The following is an 18,156-nucleotide window of genomic DNA, read 5'->3' as shown; positions in this document are numbered from 1 at the left end:
TTCGTCCCGAGCACGACACCACTATCTCTCTAGTCGTCTAAGCTCCCGCTTTGTCGCCCTCAGCTCCTGTGTGTACCATGGAGCAAGTATTAGGCGGTGGCGCAGAGGACACTGAGGGGTGATCTCGTCGATGGCCGCTGAGTCGGTTTTGCCAGTCCTCGACAAGCTCATCCAATGAGCCGTCAGGGGGCATCGGATCCCGCAGGGCCATCTGGAGTTGCATAGGATCCATTTGACTCCGTGGGTGAGCTAAAATATGCTCGCTGCCCAAACAGGATTGGAGTGGCATGTTCACACGGGCCTTCAGGGCATGGTGCTCCGACCATGGTACGGCCATAGTCGTAATCCAGTCCACTGTAACCCCCGCCACGAAGATCAAGTCGAGCATGTGCACTGCTCAATGATTGGGGGCCATAACACATTGGGAGAGTCCCAGCGCCGCCATGGACGACACCAGGTCCATTGCCTGCGTGGAGGTCACGTCATCGGCATGGATGTTGAAGTCACCCAAGACTAACAGTCGAGGGTACTCAAGCACCCAGCCTGATACAGCTTCCAGCGGGGATGGCAAGCTACTTGCTGGTGTGTTAGGCGGTCGGTACACCAGCCAGATAGCCAAACTCTCCCTGACTTCCCAGACAAAGCCAGCATACTCTATGCCCATGAGTTTTGGTGGTAGAAGCACTCTGAAGGTGTAACTCTCCCGAATGAACAAAGCCACTCCCCCCCGTCCCTTAGTCTGGGATTGGTGAAGGACCGAGTACCCGGGGCGAGCCAACTGGGAGAGGGCTACAGTCTCCCCATCTTGCACCCAGGTCTCGGTCACATACGCACACGCCAGGTCTACGTCCTGCTCTGACACAAAGTCATGAAAGACCGTAGTCTTGTTATATGGACCTGGCGTTACAAAACACCAATGTCGGAGAGGGGTTTTCCATCCTAGCCCCACTGCCTACTACCTTCGGGATGGGACACAGACTGCAAGGGGACCGAGCCCATCTACATCTCCGTTCCCTTCCTTTCCAATTCCGTCTGGTCCCACCACAATACTTCCCCCCCCCAGGAGCACTGGTATCCCTTGGCTGGTCATCATCCACTAGCGGCCTTTGCTCATTAGCCTTGACCTCGATAGGGGTACTGCCCAGCTGTTGTTGATACACTCGTTCCCAAACTCCTCGTACCCACCCGTCAAGTAGTGAACACTACTCAGTGAAGACAACTAAATTTCCAATTTCCAGTTACAGTCAACAATTCACAGATACAATATAATAACAAATCCTACCCACCCTGACCTCCTTTCTTGCAGTTCTCTCCCCCCGCAAGACTAAACTATTCTAATCTAAATAATATACAATAAAGGGTGGAAAACACAATCCAGCCAACTATATAACTACTAGTGTAAATTAGCCTAATCTGCACTACACTGCACTAATCTACACTACTTACTCCTATCTGTACTTCAGCAGGTGCTCTAAGGCCACTCCCCACCTAACTCTGCCCTAGCAGGCACAGATGGTAAATTCAGAGGGGGGGGGGGTCCAGGCCAGTCTACAGATGGTAAATTCAGATGGTAAATTCAAAGGGGGGAAGTCCAGGCCGGAGTTGTTAAGGTCCTGCCAAGCATAAAGCTTCCCTTTGGTGGTAATTCCAGATGCCAACCAAGACCAGAAGGGGGACGTCTGCATAGTGGGGCTCCACACCCACCCACTCCAACAGTAGCTCACTGAGCACGGCACTTCCCAGCACCCCCCAGACTCTCACCAGGCCAGGCCAGTAAAAAGCGACGGGGGCAGAATGCCAGTGAGGTCCACAGGGGCAACAGTCGCAAGTGTCAGCAAACCTCGCCTGAGTGGGCCACAGCGAGGCCCCAGCAGCAATCCAGTGGGTGGGGCAGCTGGAAACGCCGAACGACATAGCCTTCACAGCAGTTGCTGCCAAGCGGCGAGCCCCGTGAAGAGCAGGCTCCCCACCACACACAGCGGCCACTAGTCACCAGGAAAAGCCAAAAGAAGCCGGAAAGGACCACCCACTAACCACCGACTGCCAGTCGTCCAAAGGCACCAGAGAAGCCACAGAGGGCCACAAGGGCCCAGACCGCAGACCGTCAGCCGCCGGGGAGAGCTAGGGGAAACTAAGAGGAATTGAAAATGCCAGCTGCCACAAGCCGAGCGCCAGGGACGCCAGGGACAGACACCGCCCCTCCATGCCGCTCAAACAGCCGCGCATCTCACCTTCGGAGCAGATCGCTTGCTCCCTCCTGCGTCAAGCACCTCGGTTGCTTTGACCACCAAGCCTGGTAAATTCACTTCCCTTCACCTCCGCCAACACTCTGCCAGCAATCTGCTTAGCTTTTAAGGGAATTTGGGCAGAAATTTAAATAAAATATCCTGTATCTTGGCGGAGCACATAATACCTCCCAGTTATTTAGGCCTGTCTATTCAAAGTCACTGGGGAAGATAGCAACAGGCTCATCAAGCAAAGCAGAAGAGAATTGTAAAGCCTAGTCTTGTCTCCAAAACTTGTGCCACAGGCAACTGACCTCACCAAACATGCTCCTTATCATAATAAAATACCTTTTTTCTCATTTCACCACTACTAATTTATTTACTTTATTTATCATTCACTTTTTTTGCTGAGACTCAAGGCAGATTACAGGATATAAAACAGTGCAATCAAACAGCCAAGATAATCAGTGAACAATGCAATATGATTAGGTTTACAGGACTAGAGAACAAACACAAACTATCTAAGGCAAGATATACTGTGAACACCACAGAAAATGAATTACAAGGTAAAGACAATGCAGTAAAAACAGGTGATACCTATAATAATCATTCCAGAGAACACAATCCTGTTCTATGATAAGGGATGAACCTGGAGGAATTCATTTTTACTACAATTTAATCTCTATTTAAAAATTCCCTATTGAACATTACTGTTTTGCACATTCTGCAGAATGACAGAAGTGTGGGAGCCACCCTGACCTTCCAGGCAGGCCATTCTACTAGGCAGGAGCCACCACTGACAGTGAGCATGGCTAGGCAGCTGCTGATCTCATCCATTTGCAGTGTGGTACATTTAAAAGAGTTTGCTCAGGTGAGGGTTTTGAGGCTGATAACCAGAACCTCAAATTTAATTCAGGACTGATCAGTAATCAATGGAGTGTGTGAAGAATGGCTGTGACATGTATTCTGCCTGTGTCCAACAGTAGCCAAATTGTGGTGTACTAAGCAGTACTTTGCTATACAGTCAATAAATATAGGGGCTCTCTCCTTCACTTCAACAAGAAGTAGTTGGACATAAACTAATAGTGACATCCTAAGGAGAGTAACACTTTTCTATTGGAGGGAGCTGCTGCTGGAGTGAGTCAGACCGCAGCCAGGGGCAGGAGAGGGAGCTGCTACTGGAGTGAATGGTGAGGGAGCTGAGGCAGTGATGTGCAAAGTGTGTGGCATCTTTGTATTCTTACCTGAGGGTAACAGCAAATGCACTTGCAGCAAGTGTAAGTTGGTAGCCCTGCTGGAGGACAAGATATGGGGACTTGAGGCATGCTTGTCCACACTTCAGTTTAAGGGAAGGTGAAGATTTCATGGACAGAATGCATAAAGCTGAGAAGACAACAGGAGAAGGAGGGCTGACAAGTGGAGTGCCTCAAGGATGTGTCATGGGACCTGTTTTGTTCAATAGCTTTATAAATGAGTTGGATGAAGGAATAGAGGGAATGCTTATTAAATTTGCACATGATACTAAATTGGGAGGAGTACCAAATATGGCAGAAGACAGAGTCAGGATACAGGATGATCTTGACAGACTGGAAAACTGGGCTAAAAGAAATAAAATGAATTTCAATGGGGATAAATGTAAAGTTCTGCATTTAAGTAGGAAAAATCAAATGTATAATTATAGACTGGGTGAGATTTGTCTTGGCAGTAGTAGGTGCGAAAAGGATCTAGGGGTCTTAGTGGACCGTACACTGAACATGAGTCAGCAGTGTGGTGTGGTAGCTAAAAAGGCAAATACGATTTTGGGCTGTATCAACAGAAGTATAGTGTCCAGATCACACAAGTGATGGTATCGCTTTATTCTGCTCTAGTTAGACCTCACCTAGAGTATTGTGTTCAGTTTTGGGCACCATAATTTAAGAAGCACAAGAAGTGGGACGCAGCTGTATTCCCCAGAGCTCCTGGCCTACAGAAGCAGGAGAAGCAGCAGCAGGTGAGCCCAGCCTTCTCCCTCCTCCCCCGGACAGCAAGGCCTGAGCGGCTCACAGCCGCCGGCCCACAAGCTTTCTCCCTCCTTCTTTGACCCCAGCGGCGGCAGCAAGGCCAGCCCACCAAGCTTTCTCCCTCCACCCCCTGAGCAGTAGCGAGGCCTGAATGGCTTTCTCCCCCCCCTCCTGCGGCAGCAGCTGTGAGGCCGGCCTGCCAAGTTTTCTCCATCCCAAGCGGTGGCAAGGGCTGAACGGCTCACAGCCGCTGGCCCGCCAAGCTTTCTCCCTTCCCCTCCATCCCCAGCAGTGGTGGCAAGGCCAGCCTGCCAAGCTTTCTCCCTCACACACCCCCCCGAGTGGCAGTGAGGCCTGAACGGCTCACAACCGCCGGCACACCAAGCTTTCTTCCCCCTCTTGTGGCAGCGGCTGTGAGGCCGGCCCACCAAGTTTTCTCCCTCCCAAGTGGCAGCGAGGCCTGAATGGCTCACAGCCGCTGGCTCATCAAGCCTTCTCTCGCCCCCCCCCCAGTGGCAGCAGCAGTGAGGCAATTCTCAAAGCGTTCTCTGTGCATGCGCAGGGAACGCTCTTTTACTTTTGGGTGAATTTAAGTATTCCCCCCTATAGTTTTTTATAGATTTCAGATTTTTCTGCACATCTGGGGATTGCCTCAAATGTGCAGGAAAATCTCTTTTCCCCCTAGGTGCCCCCGATGTGTGGAATTAAAAAATCCGCATGCAGGGGGCACCTTGGCTGTTAGATATATAGATATAGACAAGCTGGAACATGTCCAGAGGAGGGCAACGAAGATGGTGAGGGGTCTGGAGATCAAGTCCTACGAGGAAAGGCTGAAGAAGCTGGGTATGTTTAGCCTGGAGAGGAGACGACTGAGAGGTGATATGATAACCATCTTCAAGTGCTTAAAGGGCTGTCATATAGAGGATGGTACGGAATGGTTTTCTGTTGCCCCAGAAGATTGGACAAGAACCAACGGGTTGAAATTAAATCAAAACAACAAAACATTAGGAAGAACTTCCTGACAGGTGGAGTGGTTCCTCAGTGGAACAGGCTTCCTCGGGAGGTGGTGGGCTCTCCGTCTTTGGAGGTTTTCAAAAAGAGGCTTGATGGCCATCTGACAGCAATTCTGATTCTGTGAACTTAGGGAGATCATGAGATGGAGGGCAGGAAGGGTTGCACCAGTGCTTAGTTCTTGTGGCTCTTCCTTACATGCCCAGGGAAATGCTGATTGCCACTTTGGGGTCAGGAAGCCATTTTTTTTCCAGGCCAGTTTGGCTGGAGATCCTGGAGGTTTTTTGTCATCTTCTGGGCATGGAACAGCAGTCACTGGGGTGTGGAGGGGGAGGTATTTGTGAATTTCCTGCCTTGTGCAGGGGGTTGGACTAGATGACCCTGGAGGTCCCTTCAAATTCTATGATTCTAACTTTCAAGAGAATAGGAAGGTACTATAAGGCATACAGACACAACTGTTGCATCTGGCCCCTCTCTATCAGTGTTTTGACAGAGTGAAGAGGAAGTAAGAGGTACGCAAAGTTGGCAACTGAACTTTTAATTGCCAATACGTGGAAGAATGAACAGCGAGACGGATCCCAAAGTGGGATTTAGGTGTGATCCCTGAGCAACGCTACGTTCTGGAAAGGATGAACATTCAACTGTATTTTATATCAGCCATCTCGGGGATCCTCCTGGGTCAAAAACTGGGTTAGAAATCAAGCAATGAATTTAGAATTATGCCCTCCATACTAATGTGAATTGAGTTGTCCACAATTAAATGAATTGTGTGAGTATATCCTAGTGGAATGTAAATCAAGACCTACCTGTATTTTCACTGTCCCCCCAGCTGCCTAGCAGCTACAGAGAACCTATGTACTCTGGCATCCTCAAGTTCTCAAACTATCCTTCTGTGCTAACCACAGTTTTAAAGAACTAGAACATCTACACACATACTAGTTAGCCTAGAATTGAAACTGGTACTAACAACTGAACTTTCTTTGTTGTTTAAGTGTTATGAACCTTTCAAATCAGTGCCAGTAAGGCAGATACAGACATCATAGAGTCAAACCTATGTTTAAAGAAGTATGAAAATAATATCTTCGTTGTAATATATGCAGCTAGTTCAAATAATGGCTTGCACATGAATACAAAACAGGTTTCAAGACAATCTTTCTAAATGAAAAATGCATATTTGTTTAGAAAATGTGCATCGTCATTTTTAATTTGGTCTGAGAACTTTGAGGATATGGAAAGACTGCGTGGGACAGAGGAGACTAAATAGGTTTTTTAGTTAGGTTCACTAACCGAAAGGGGTCAAATCTTCATTTAAGGGGGTGATGATGAGACCTCTGCTTAAGAAATTATTTATGAACACGGACAATCTAGCTAATTTTAAACCTGTTTTTAACCTTCCCTTTCTTGGGACAGAATTTGAGCGTGTGGTAGTACAGCAATCCCAGAGTATTCTGGATGAGAAATTCCTCTACCACCCATTTCAGTCTGTCTTCAGAATTACACACTGGATAAAAACAACATTAATAACTCTGATGGATATATTAACAAGAAGGATGAAGTTGCTAGTTCGCCAATACTTCTCAGTGCATTCTGACAATGTGGACCATTAAATATTAACATAGTGGTTGGGATTTCTCTTGAGACATCAGAAGGGAAAGTTCTCAAATTGGTCTAGTTGGTCTAGATGTGACGTTTAACAGAGTTTAGAACCAAAATCTATGTTGTATAAAATATACATGAAGCCATCTAGAACAGGGGTGTCAAACATAAGGCCTAGGGACCAGAACCAGCTCGTCCAGGGCTCTTATGCAGCCCGTGAGCAACTAGTGCAAAGGAGGAAACAGGAGACTGCTTGGGGAGGCATGGTGGCTTCAGCATGGTGGAACAACCTCATCTGCAGCAATCAAGCATTGTGGGAGCATCTGCCCAGTGCTGCACCACTGGCTCTCCAGTCTACCCATGTGGGTTTTCTTTTGTACCCTCCTCCCAGTCCATGGGGCCTTGCAGTGAGGATGCACCAACTTGGAGCTTACAAGCTGCTGTCTTTTATACAGTTTCTATCTTCGGTACCTGGCATTACGTTTATGGCATGCATAGCCCGGCCCGACAAAGTGACATTTATGTCAGATTCAGCCCTCATAATAAATGAGTTCGACACCACTGAACTAGAGCTACAGAGCGCAATCAGTATGATGACAATAATATACATGGCTGGGTGTTAGGAATCCCATAGTATCCCATCCAGCATCTTGCAATAATGATCAGGAGGATTAAGCTTAACATTTAAACTGAATCCAGACAAGATGGATATGGCACCAATACATAATTCTCACATCTAGCCCTGACCTGCAAAGCCCAAGCAAGCCTGAACTCATCAGATCTCAGAAGCTACAGAGGGGCCAACCACAGCAAGTACTTGGAAAGGTGACCTCCAAGGAATACCAGGGCTGGGGATGCAGAGGAAGGTTATCAAGCCACATCTCTGAAATGCCGTAGCCCTACTAGGGGTCGCCAGAAGTCACTATGACTTCTAGGCTCACAAGAACACACAGACAAAAAAAATACTCACCAAAAAAGCCATAAAATAATTGTCAATCCTGAAACATCAAGAAGCCGAAATTTTACTGGAGATGAGTTTGGTTTTATTTATACTAAAGTGTCTGTGGCATATTTTATACTTTTTAATTGTAGCTCCTATTAATATTTATTTTAAGAGTTTTTATACCTTTAATTTTGTGCAAACAATGAACACTGGAAAAGGTGGATATAAATTAAGTGGCAACACTGGAAAGTCCTCGCAGAGGAAGGGTTCCCCGGAGCACTCAAGGAAGCGATGGTCCATCCTCTCTTGAAAAAACCATATTTGGACCCGGCCGAATTGGCCAACTATCGGCCGGTTTCCAATTTGCCCTATTTAGGCAAACTTACTGAGAGGGTGGTGGCGTCGCAGCTACAGGGCTACCTGTATGAGGCTTCCGTCCTCGATCCCTTCCAGTCCGGCTTTTGCCTGGGCCATGGGACGGAGACGGTACTGGTCGCGCTGACTGACGATCTCCGTAGGCATCTGGATCGAGGTGGCGTGGCGGCACTGGTGTTGTTAGATCCGCCGGCTGCGTTCGACACGGTCGACCCCCAGTTACTGGCCCGCCGCTTCACTGACACAGGGATTCAGGGGCTTGCTCTTCAATGGTTCGCCTCTTTTCTCCAAGGTCGGGGACAGAGGGTGGCGATTGGGGACTAGCGATCCCGAAGGCACCCCCTTGAATGTGGGGTGCCCCAGGGAGCTGTGTTGTCCCTGATGTTGTTTAACATCTATATGCGCCCCCTCACCCAGATTGCCCGGAGGTATGGGCTTGGGTGTCATCAATATGCTGATGATACCCAGCTCTATCTGATGTTGGGCAGCCAGTCGGACTCTGGTCCCGATGACCTTTATCGGGGGTTACAAGCTGTGGCTGGTTGGCTCAGACTGAGTTGGTTGAAATTAAACCCAGCAAAGACGGAGGTCCTGGGCCTGAGTCAGACCGGGCTGGGGCTCCCTCTCCCGGCCTTCGACGGGATGCCTTTGGTGCCTGTGCGGGAGGTTAGGAGTTTGGGTGTGCTCCTGGACTCCTTAACAATGGAGACCCAGGTGGCAGCCACTGCCACGTCAGCCTTTTACCATCTGCGGCTGGCTCAGCAGTTGATCCCCTACCTCGACCGTGAGGACCTGGCCACTGTGATCCATGCAACGGTCACCTCGAGGCTAGACTACTGTAACGCTCTCTACTTGGGGCTGCCTTTGTCGCAAATCCAGAAGCTGCAGCTAGTGCAGAATGCTGCAGCTAAGCTGTTGATGGGCCTCTCTAGGCGAGACCACATCCAGCCAGTGCTGCAAGCGCTGCACTGGCTGCTGATAGCATACTGGATTCGCTTCAAAGTGCTGGTTCTTACCTTTAAAGCCCTGAATGGTCAGGGTCCGGCTTACCTAAGGGACCGCCTCTTCCCATATGTTCCCTCAAGAGCACTACGATCAGGGAGTCTCCACCTCCTGGAAGTTCCAGGCCCCCGAGACGTTACGTTTGCCCAAACTAGGGCCAAGGCGTTTTCTGTGGCAGCTCCTAACTGGTGGAATGAGCTCCCGGGGGAGATCCGGTCCCTGCAGGACCTTACACAGTTTCGCAGGGCCTGCAAGACGGAGCTCTTCCGCCAGGCTTTTGAGTAGGAGCTGCCGCCGCTGCCACTATTCCACCACCGTGGCACTGTTCCATCATCTACCCCCATTATGGGGGGGTATGTGTCGCCTCACGGAAGTGGGGAGAACATCACTGCTGGAGCCCTCGCTATTTAATAAAGCTGGCCGTCGATTTGGGATTACTGTCCATCTTGGGGATTTACATACAGGATAATAGAGCACCTTAAATACTGTTATGAATTTTATTGTGGATATGTAATATTGTTTTATTGTATTTTATCTATTTAATCCGGCAACAGCTGCTTGTTAGCCACCCTGAGCCGTTTGGAAGGGTGGGATATAAATCTCAAAATAAATAAATAAATAAATATAAAGTGATCCTTTGAGAAACAAATAGGGAAATCCACTGAGCGATCTGAAAGATTCTACCACAAAAGTACTTAAACATTTTAATTACCTATTCAGCTATTTTACCCACTATAATCAACCAAGTAAAGCCTTATTTAGCGTTTCTTCAATAATTGTGCAGCACTCACATACTGTGGGGACACAGTACCTTAAGCATGCTCTACCACCATTTAGGACAAAAAAACAGATATGGAAAGTCCTCCTAGCTGTACCCAGTTCTTGTTGACATTAGCTTAAAAGAGCTTTTGAAAAACAGGAATACTGCTCACAAGCTGGTGATTAGTCCTCCCAGGGAGTACCTGTATGTATTTTAGAGCTTTAGCTGAAAAGTTTCCCTGTGACCTTTGAACCCACTTTCTCTAATTTAGTCATATTACATTATGGCCATGTTTGCCCACCCCAATCCTGCCTTTTCTTCCTACACAGACTTCCTGTATGCATTGTCTATCCTATGCCACTTAGAAGTATATTTGGTCCCAACCTGATAAAACTTTTTGACCTGGGCATGCTCCTTGGATCCAATCCATACAATCCCTTTTTGGTACCTCACTAACAATGCAGTGTTGCTGGCTCTGTCCATACCACAATACTTCTGCCTGCAAAGTAGAACCACTGTCGTTGCTTAACTGCCCATTCATCGTTTGGAGTCAACCCTTCTCTACTAGATAACCTTATGTTTTCCCCACCATAACTTTTTTCTCAATTATTTTAAGAGCTAAGCACAGCTCTTGAAAGCACCACAGTACACAGTATCGCAAGCACTCTGCTAGATGAGGTGAAATGACAGAAGTGCCTAGGAAGTAAACTACAGCAAACAACGTTATTGTTCGGTTCAGAGAAACTGTAGATGCACCAAGGAAGGGGTAAAGGAGTAGGCACAGACAGGACAGATATGCTTTCTAAAAAGCCTATCAGAGGCAATGAGCTACTTTAGTACTGTAGTCCACTAGGATTACATGAAATAGTTTAACATATGATCATGTTAACATTTATAACAATGTGATTAATGAAACAGTTTAACAAAATAAGACACACTATGCAAAAAAAGAGGGGTTCTTATTGAGGGAATGGGTGACAGCTCTTCAGTATACACATTCAATGATACAGGCATGCAGCACAAGAAAAATATCTGTACATCTGGTGATGCTTCTTTATTTAATATAAAAATGATCCTTTGGAATCCCTCACACTATGGAAGTTTTTGTGAAGTGTCATAGAAAGAAAGATCTCAAAGACTAGCAATCCTAAGAAGAGTCAAAGGTAAAAGGTAAAGGTTTCCCTTGCTCAAAAGCTAGTTGAATCCGACTCTAGGGGGCGGTGCTCATCTCCATTTCCAAGCCAAAGAGCCAGCGCTGTCCAAAGATATTTCTGTGGTCATGTGGCCAGCATGACTGAACGCCAAGGCACACAGAATGCTGTTACCTTCCCAACAAAGCGGTACCTATTTAGCTACTTGCAATTTCTTGCTTTCAAACTGCTAGGTTGGCAGGAGCTGGAGCTCACTCCGTCACACAGCACTAAGGTCTCGGACTGCCGAACTACAGAACTTCCGGTCTCCAGCTCAGCGTCTTAACCTCTAAGCCACAGAGTTATGCACTTCTAAATTCACTGACTTCAACAGAGTCAGAAGGGGATAATAACTCTGTTTAGGATGGCACTGTAGTGTATGGAGGCAGTATATTGCAGACTGTAATTAAAAACAAGGCTAATTACTTTTCAAAGCAAGAAAATAAAAAACTACACATTAAATGCTTGAAATTTCACCTCAAGCCACTTTGTAGGGACACTGTTTCCTTAGAATTTTGTTACATTATGAAAACTTGAGACAAAGTCTTCTGTACATTTAAACAGTAAGAACACACCAAATTTCAGCATTCCTTCTCTTTTCAGTTATGTTTACAATTAAAGATGGACTATTTTTAAGCTTCTAAACTTAAACTCAATTTTTGTTTGTTCTTTTATATACCACAATTATTAACAAAATTATTATAATTATTAAAATTATTAAACAAGTTTATGAAATTTGTTTCACTTTTTACAAGCTAGTTAGTGGGACATGTGAGAATCTCCTTTAAAAACCCTGGAACAAAGCAATTACTTGAGTATAAGTATCACATCCACCCTTTTCATTTCATTGACAGTTATGAGCTTCCTAAAATCCCTGTAAATAAAACTACAAACAGAAGAGTTAAGAACACAGTGCATACATCCTGAACATGTGAGAAGGTTTTATTACTATATTATTCTAGGCATCACAATGTATTTCCAAATGAGAGATGAACACTCTAGGTACATACTACATTTGGATTCTATATTTTAACAGAATAAAGATGGATAACATTCTTTATAGCAATATTCCACATTATGCGGTCCCCAAGATGACGCCTCAGAAAGAATAGCTACTAAGAATACTCACATTCTATGTGTCACTCCATGTGTTACTTACCCATTTATCTAAACAACACCCTGCAGCTCTCCCGAACTGAACACGATCCTCCATTTCCCGAACCTCGCACACAACCATATATACACACTTTGCCATTACAACTCTTCAGTAATTGGCTCACTGAGAGGGAGCTGTCATGGTGAAGCCCTTCCTCCCTCTCGATGCCGGCAAGTCACAACCATGTAATGGGAAGGGAAACAAGGGTACTTTCCTCCAGAGTGAGGCAGGGTCCCACAGGAAGAAGAGATGGGGGCGGCGGCGGCGTAAGAGCTCAGAGAAGTTACAAGCTCCTCCGTAACCGCCTGCCAAGAAGTAGCCCAGTATCATCCGCCTACCAAGCTCCAGCAGTTGCTGCCAACATACCGCATGGAGAAGGCAAGGCCCACAGCTGTCTGGAGACAGACCGGAGCCCAAGGCAGGATCAAACCCACCAACGCTTCCTTCCGCTCACCCAGCTGCTAGCATGGCTAACAGCCTTACATGCCAAACTGTTCCGCCACTTCCCATGCGCTTCCGTGGGATAAGACCCATACGGGAGGCCGGTGCTTCATGAGCGGCCTACGCCTCTTCCCGAGGAAGGGCCGCAGCCAAGGGACAGGCACGGACCAGGAGAGGTAAGCAGGCACTCAGCAGGGGGTCGCGTCTGAAAGGGGAAACGTGAGACCACCGAGGCTTGGTTTACCTGAGGTCGCGGACGGAGAGTCTCTCGAATCCAAAACCAATTCTCAGCCCCAACAACACAAGATGGCTGCGGCGTCGACACGCAAGGTCATGTGACCCGCTCTGACCGTGGCTCCTCCCCCCTCTCCCTGCCGGCTGAGAACAGAAACCGTCTGCTTGGGCAAGAGAGAGCTTCGGAACTTGGGTGCTAACGGCGGCAGCGGGACGGCCGCCCATTCTTGCGCGAGATAGTCTTGGACCTTACTCTTTAATCACTGACCTCGCTTATCAGGTTCCTGGCTTTCCAGTTCAGATGGTGCCGTCTGTGGTAACAAATGCCAAAGGGAAAGACATCTTTCAAGGAATCTCCACAAGTAAAAAAAAATAAATCTGAAACTATTTTACTGCAAGAGAGTTAAAGTGTCTTTATCATAAACAAGCGTCTACCCTTTTGCAACTCGCTTTAGTCCCAGTCATCCAACATCCTCTGGAGATTATTCCCCACCATCTACAGTCTAGTAGCTTGCAGGGGACATGGTATGTGTATAAAAGGTAAAGGTTCCCTTGCTCGAAAGCCAGTCGAATCCGACTCTAGGGTTGCGGTGCTCATCTCCGTTTCAAAGCCGAAGAGCCAGCGCTGTCCGAAGACGTTTCCGTGGTCATGTGGCCGGCATGACTTAACACCAAAGCGCACGGAATACTGTTACCTTCCTACTGAAGTGGTACCTATTTATCTACTTGCAATTTCTTGCTTTCGAACTGCTAGGTTGGCAGGAGCTGGAACTAGAGATGGGAGCTCACTCCATCATGCGGCACCCGGGTCTTGAACTGCTGAACTACTGACCTTCCACAGCCTGCAGTTCAGCATCTTAACCACTTGAGCCACCGCAGCTCCATGTGTATGTGTATAGGTGGCAATAAATTAGCAAGATCTCAACTATGAAGTAGTAGGAGCAGCCCAGACAGCTGCTTGTTATCTAGGGAATGGTGTTCCATGCTTTGAGATTGTTAACAGGGTCTGACCAGATGATCCGCTGTATAATCGATTGATCAGTTTTAATTTACTGTCAAAACCTCACTGTTGCTAATGGAAATTATCATCTCCACCTGTACACACAATAATTACCACTACTTGGACTACAATAGCTGTTTACAGTAGATTATAATCTTCACACAAATGCATAGTTAAAGATTGGGAGGAGACTCCTTTACCTGGCTTGACTGTGCCTGCACAAGGGCAAACAAAGGCAGTCCAAAGTTAATTCATCTCGAATAAATGAATTTGAGAATATTTCCTAACAAGTGTACTATGTAGAACAGGTGGTATTCTCTCCCTTCTATAGTTTCCCAGTTCCAGGGTAAGCCTTGGCCCCTAGAAACAATGAATGAAGTGCAGAACTCATTAAAAAAAATTAACATTGGCAAATGTATGAGATAGAGGTTGGGTTGGTAGAATTATCCTTATCAAATTTAATTTATCACATATATCCCATATCTACTTACACTACGAATAGGCACGTGTACTGAGCAGAAGAAAACCAAACGTTGCTTGGCATGTGGGTAGCTGTCCAACAAAAAGACTGAGGTGAACCACTGCAAGTGTGGGCAATGCTGCTGAGGCTCAGCTTGCTCCCAGGTTATCTAGCCAAATATATCCCTTATCTTTTTTATTTATTTATTTATTGCATTTATTTATTGCCCATCCCATAGACAGGCTCAGGGCAGGTAACATCATTATAATGATTTCAGTTTAAAACATGATAAAACATTATAACAATTAAAATGAGAGCCAGTTTGGTGTAGTGGTTAAGTGCGCGGACTCTAATCTGGGAGAACTGAGTTTGATTCCCCACTCCTCCACTTGCACCTGGCTGGATGACATTGGGCAAGCCGTAGCTCTGATAAGAGCTGTTCTTGAAAAAGAGATTTCTGTCAGAGTTCTCTCAGCCCCACCTACCTCACAGGGTGTCTGTTGTGGGGAGGAGAAGGGAAAGGGGTTTGTAAGCTGCTCTGAGACACCTTTGGGTAATGAAGGGCGGGGTATAAATCCAATCTCTTCTTCTTCTCTTCTTCTAAAACAATGGGTACAGCTTGAAACAGCATCAGTTGGCTATAAAGTTCTGGTCCAATGGTGCAGTGAGTTAAAGGCCAATTGTCGCTGGTCAGTAAATAGACGGGTGACAGCAACCTCAGGGAGGCCATATATGGGTGCCCACTGCCTCAACCATGTGCAAGGGAAAAACATGGAAAACTAGTACCACAGGGAAAAAGTGAGTTGGAGGAGAGGGAGCAGGGAGAGAACAGTGGGGCGGGTAACAGCAAGTGGGTGAAGTGAGCACAATGACAGGAAAGACTGGGCAGGCAGGCAAGAGGACTGGGAGGGGGAAAACGATCAGGAGGGTGGATGGTGGGTGACTGGTGGGTTAAACAAGACCAAGTGCTTGGGGTGGATCAAAGCCGTAATATATTGGATGGGGGGGGGTGATTTAAAAAAAAACTAGGTAAAAGTTTAATATAATAAAAAAGTAGCAGTAGCTGGTGATAATGCCATCTCTCTTGTTTTGTTGACCATTTTAAAATATGTAATGACTTAGAAATCCCAAACCCTTCAAGTCCTATGAAAATAGAATAAAACTTATTGATAAATTCTAACACAGCAGAATCTGCAAGTAGCCACATTGGTCCAAAGCAAAATTCAGTAACCAGTCTCTCTCTGCTGGAAAAGAGCAACTGTTAGATCAGCAACTGTGCTGAAATGTTTCCTCTAAGGTTTCTGAATACTTCCATGGTTATGTCCGAATACTTCCATGGTTTATATTTTATTTGTGTCCATATATTCTTTCACATAGGAATAAATCTGTTTTCTTGTACAGAGAGCAGGAGGACTTTATTAACACATGATGGAATATAGAGCATCAGAAAATGTGCAAGTGTCTAAAGCCTCTAAAGGCTTTTACACTACCGACAGTTATGACTACAAGGAAGAAGGTAACTTACAGCAATTTAATGACAAAAGAAACGATATTGAAATCGGATAGCATGTTAGAAGAACAAGGGATAGCATTGACATGGTGGGATAAACACATAATACAAACAAGGTTTAATATAGACAAAAAAATAGGATTTTACAATTGTCCATCAGAATTAGATAAAATTTGGCTCTCGACAAGCGATAAACTAATACAAAAAATTTATAAAAAACTGGTGAAAGACGAGGAGCCAGAAGTAGAAGTGAAGGATCTTAAATATAGATGGGAAAGAGAAATAGGTCACAAATTAAAGGATGAAAGCTGGATTAAAATATGGAAATCGATAAAAATGACAAGAGCCGTACCACTCAAAGAAAACATATATAAAATCTATTACAGATGGCATTGGACACCAAATAAGATTGCAAAATGTTTTCCAAATGCCTCCAACAAATGCTGGAGATGTAAAAAGAACACAGGAACATTTATGCACATTTGGTGGAATTGTAAAAAAATTCAAAAATTTTGGAAAAAATTGCAAAAGATCCTAAATAAAATACTAAAAATAAATATACCTCTAACACCAGAGGTATTCCTATTAAACATGATCCCCGATGACATTAAAACTTATAATCATATACTTATATATACGATAACAGCGGCCAGAATATTAATTGCAAAAAGATGGAAAACAGGCACTTTACCCTACATAAGAGAATTAAAAAATAAAATATTAGAAATAGCAGAGATGGATAAAGTTAATACAGAGCTAAAACACAAATCAGAAGAAAAGCACTGGAATAGATGGAAACCTATATATAATTGGTTAGGGATTAAGAGGATTATATAAAGCGAGAGATAAGCTAGCACAAAAATATGGAAATGAAAGATATTAAGCGTAGCACTACCTAGTTAGAAATTAAAGGAAAATGAATAATGTTGTTATGGAATTATATGCAAAAGGTATGGAAATATGAGATATATTGTGATTGGATGTAACAAATTGAAGACTGTTAAACACTGGAAAATATGTTATAATTATGTTAAAATTAAATAAATAGAGTTGTAAAAAAAAAGAAAGAAAATGTGCAAGTGGATGGATCCAAGATGGTACAACTGAATGGACAAAATTATATATTATTTATAGATAATTATAAAACGGTATGGACAGAGATACAAAAAGATTTGGAAAGATGGTCTAAATGAAAAAAATATCTTGGTTGGGAAGGATCTCAGCAATAAAAATGAATGTATTGCCAAAATTAATGTTTTTATTTCAGATGATACCAGTTAACATAAAGGAAAAGACTCTGAAGGACTGGCAGAAAAAACAGGTTGCTTACCTGTAACTGATGATCTTCGGGTGGTCATCTGTGCATTCACACCCATAGTATCTAGTGCACACGCACTGGATCGATCGGCATTGTAGCAAGCTCTTTTAACTGATTTTCACGCCCAGACCTCGGAACCCCACCGCGCATGCCCAGAGGGGAGGGCGCGGACATCCCGCCAGTTCCTTCGAACTGCCGCAAATCAGCTCCTATAGAAAATGTAGAAGCTGACAGCAGCGGGCAAGGAGAGCGGTGTGAATGCACAGATGACCACTTGAAGATCATGTTACAGGTAAGCAACCTGTTTATCTTCGATGTGGTGTCTGTGCTTCACACCCATGGGAGATTAGCAAGCAGTGGCCTACCTGGAGGAGGGTGCTGGCAGGTCCTTACTGCGTCGCCGAAGATAGAATGTGACGTCCCATGTTGGTATTAGAGTTCTTACGGATGTCCAGGGCGTAATGCCTCATGAAGGTGTTAGGCGTGGCCCAGGTAGCAGCCTTGCAGATGTCCATCAGGGGCACTCCCTGGAGGAAGGCAGTGGAAGCCGCAACAGCCCGGGTTGAATGGGTCTTGATGGGGCCAGGCAACGGCTGCTTTGCAATCAAGTACCAGAGGTGGATGAGACCCGCAATCCACTTTGAGAGGCGTTGAGCCATGATCCGAGTCCCCAGCCTCACTGGTGCGTATGAGACGAACAGTTGGAAGTCATGTCTGGTTGGGCAGGTTCTGTTGAGGTAGAGCAGTAGTGCCCTTTTGACATCCAAGGTATGTAACAGTCTGTCCTCTGGGGATTTCGGAGCTGAGAAGAAATCCAGGAGGAAGACCTCTGCCTGTAGGTGGAACTCTGACACTACCTTTGGCAGGAACGAGATGTCAGGGACGAGGTGGACGCCGTCTGGCAAGAATGACAAATAAGGCGTGTCATGCCGGAA

At 45.7% G+C, this 18,156-nt stretch overlaps 1 protein-coding gene across 2 annotated transcripts in view; it reads right to left on the bottom strand.

Annotated features, from left to right (window-relative positions):
* The window catches only part of GIGYF2 (GRB10 interacting GYF protein 2), a 100,374-nt gene extending 87,308 nt beyond the window's left edge, over positions 1-13,066 (bottom strand). Inside the window, exon 1 of one of the 2 annotated variants that reach the window (XM_015426851.1) lies at positions 12,944-13,066. Coding sequence is in view for 1 of the 2 variants with exons in the window: in XM_015426850.1 (XP_015282336.1) it covers positions 12,262-12,265 (4 nt within the window). In the remaining variant the exon portion in view is untranslated. Of the gene's footprint in view, positions 1-12,261; positions 12,321-12,943 lie in introns of those variants that run through there. The other variant, XM_015426850.1, reaches the window with a different exon arrangement.
* Between the last annotated feature and the right edge of the window lie 5,090 nt (positions 13,067-18,156).

The sequence above is a fragment of the Gekko japonicus genome, unplaced genomic scaffold (genome assembly GCF_001447785.1).
Source record: "Gekko japonicus isolate JY-2015 unplaced genomic scaffold, Gekko_japonicus_V1.1 scaffold14, whole genome shotgun sequence".
In the NCBI taxonomy this organism is placed as follows: Eukaryota; Metazoa; Chordata; class Lepidosauria; order Squamata; family Gekkonidae; genus Gekko; species Gekko japonicus.
This window is presented reverse-complemented; position numbering and strand designations above follow the sequence as displayed.